Raw genomic sequence first — 1,607 nt, 5'->3', positions numbered from 1 at the left:
TTGTGCATTAAATTGAATGAACATGGTCTGGATAGCCCACAGACATACCACAAACATTTCTAGGACCCATAATTGGTCTCCTTTAAAAGTACGCCCAAATTAGTACAATCAAAATGTTTGTGTCTGTTGTACTTCATGTCCACTCATGGTAAAAAGTAATTCTATATCATATCCATATGCATTAAAAGTTCTTTACGTATGTGAGGCGAGGTTTATCGTTTTTCATTTTAAGACGAAGCAGAAATTATTCCAGAAACAGGACGGCTGAAAAAGAAAAAGACACTAAAAGGCCCAATCCAGATGCTAGCAGTGGAGGACCATAAAGCCTCCTCCGTATCTTACTTCCTGTTTCTGGTGTATTTTCCTAGCAGCATTACAGCACCCCATACAGTCCAAACATAGTTATTACATCCTTTTTCTTTGTTTCCGTCCAGATTTAAAAGATTTTAGTGACTATTATGTTAATACTTAATGTTTTTATACAACAAATAAAAACATTTCTGTGTGGACAGGGCATCAATGCCACAGACCTCAGTCAGATTGTAATGCTGTAGTAAAACTGAAGGAAGGTGCACAGTAACTTATGTCCACAGATTTCGAGAGTGAAGCAGCATTATATAAATATATTGTCACAGCAATGTATGAAAATTTAAGGTCATATAAAAGACAGCTATTTCAAATTATCACTGCTAAAATTAGCTCTAAGCCTTTTTAGTATACTTGTTTTTTGTTTAACAATTTAATTGTAAAAAAATGAATAAATATAAATGTTTAATAAAGGTTAATAATAAAAAAATGCAGGCATATTTTTTGTATTGTGCTGATTAGAAAAGATTTATAAGTAAGCATTTTTAATTGATACCTTGAATGTATTGCATGTGGCCTGTCTGAGTCATGCAGTACTTGACGCATTGTCTTATTGTCTGCAGCTCTGCACTCAGGGTGATGCCAGCCAGGTGATTGGTCAGTTAACAGAGGGCCAGAGGAGGAATATCGCTGTGGTCAACTCTTTGTACCGCCTGCAACAAGCTGCAATCAAGGTAACTGTAAACTAGTGATGGGCAAGTGAAGCCTCACGAACCTCAGAGGCTCTCTGCTGACAGCTTTGAGGTGTGAGTCTGACTAACAACGACCCCATCTGGCGGCCACAGCAAGAGCGAGGAAGTCGCTGTGACACGATTCAAGAGAAGAGTTGTGCTCATTTTAATCCACTGATATTTTTGTTCATTTATACTAATAAATTGTTTCATCATCATTATATATTATAGTCTTACAGTTGTTGTTAGAAGACATTAGATACTAAACCAGAAGTGTAATTATGTTATTTATTGAAAGGAGTAAGACGTTTGTTTAAAAAGAAAACTCTTATATCCAGAATCACTAATGATTTTCAGATAAAGTTCAGGTTAACTTCAGTAAAATTATCTTCAATAGCCTATATGCCACGGACATCCGGTCCAGCACTTGATGCCACTCCCAACACTTCCGGTTCACGGTCAACACAGTGTTAGCGAAAGATGTTTTCACCCGACAACGACTCTTAATGATGTCCACAGTACAGAATTAGCATATTACATGTACCAACATTAACACGGAAGACATACAGG

General features: G+C 36.7%; 1 protein-coding gene across 1 annotated transcript in view; it reads left to right on the top strand.

Moving 5' to 3' along the window:
* Positions 1-1,607, top strand: part of cog5 (component of oligomeric golgi complex 5) — a gene marked incomplete at its 5' end in the record, with an annotated part of 84,989 nt that overhangs the window by 67,474 nt on the left and 15,908 nt on the right. The window contains 1 exon segment of the mRNA XM_014018065.1: positions 930-1,040. Coding sequence (XP_013873519.1) covers positions 930-1,040 — 111 coding nt within the window.

The sequence above is a fragment of the Austrofundulus limnaeus genome, unplaced genomic scaffold (assembly GCF_001266775.1).
Source record: "Austrofundulus limnaeus strain Quisiro unplaced genomic scaffold, Austrofundulus_limnaeus-1.0 Scaffold182, whole genome shotgun sequence".
Lineage (NCBI taxonomy): Eukaryota > Metazoa > Chordata > Actinopteri > Cyprinodontiformes > Rivulidae > Austrofundulus > Austrofundulus limnaeus.
Note: the sequence above shows the minus strand (reverse complement) of the source record. Positions and strands in the feature narration are given on the sequence as shown.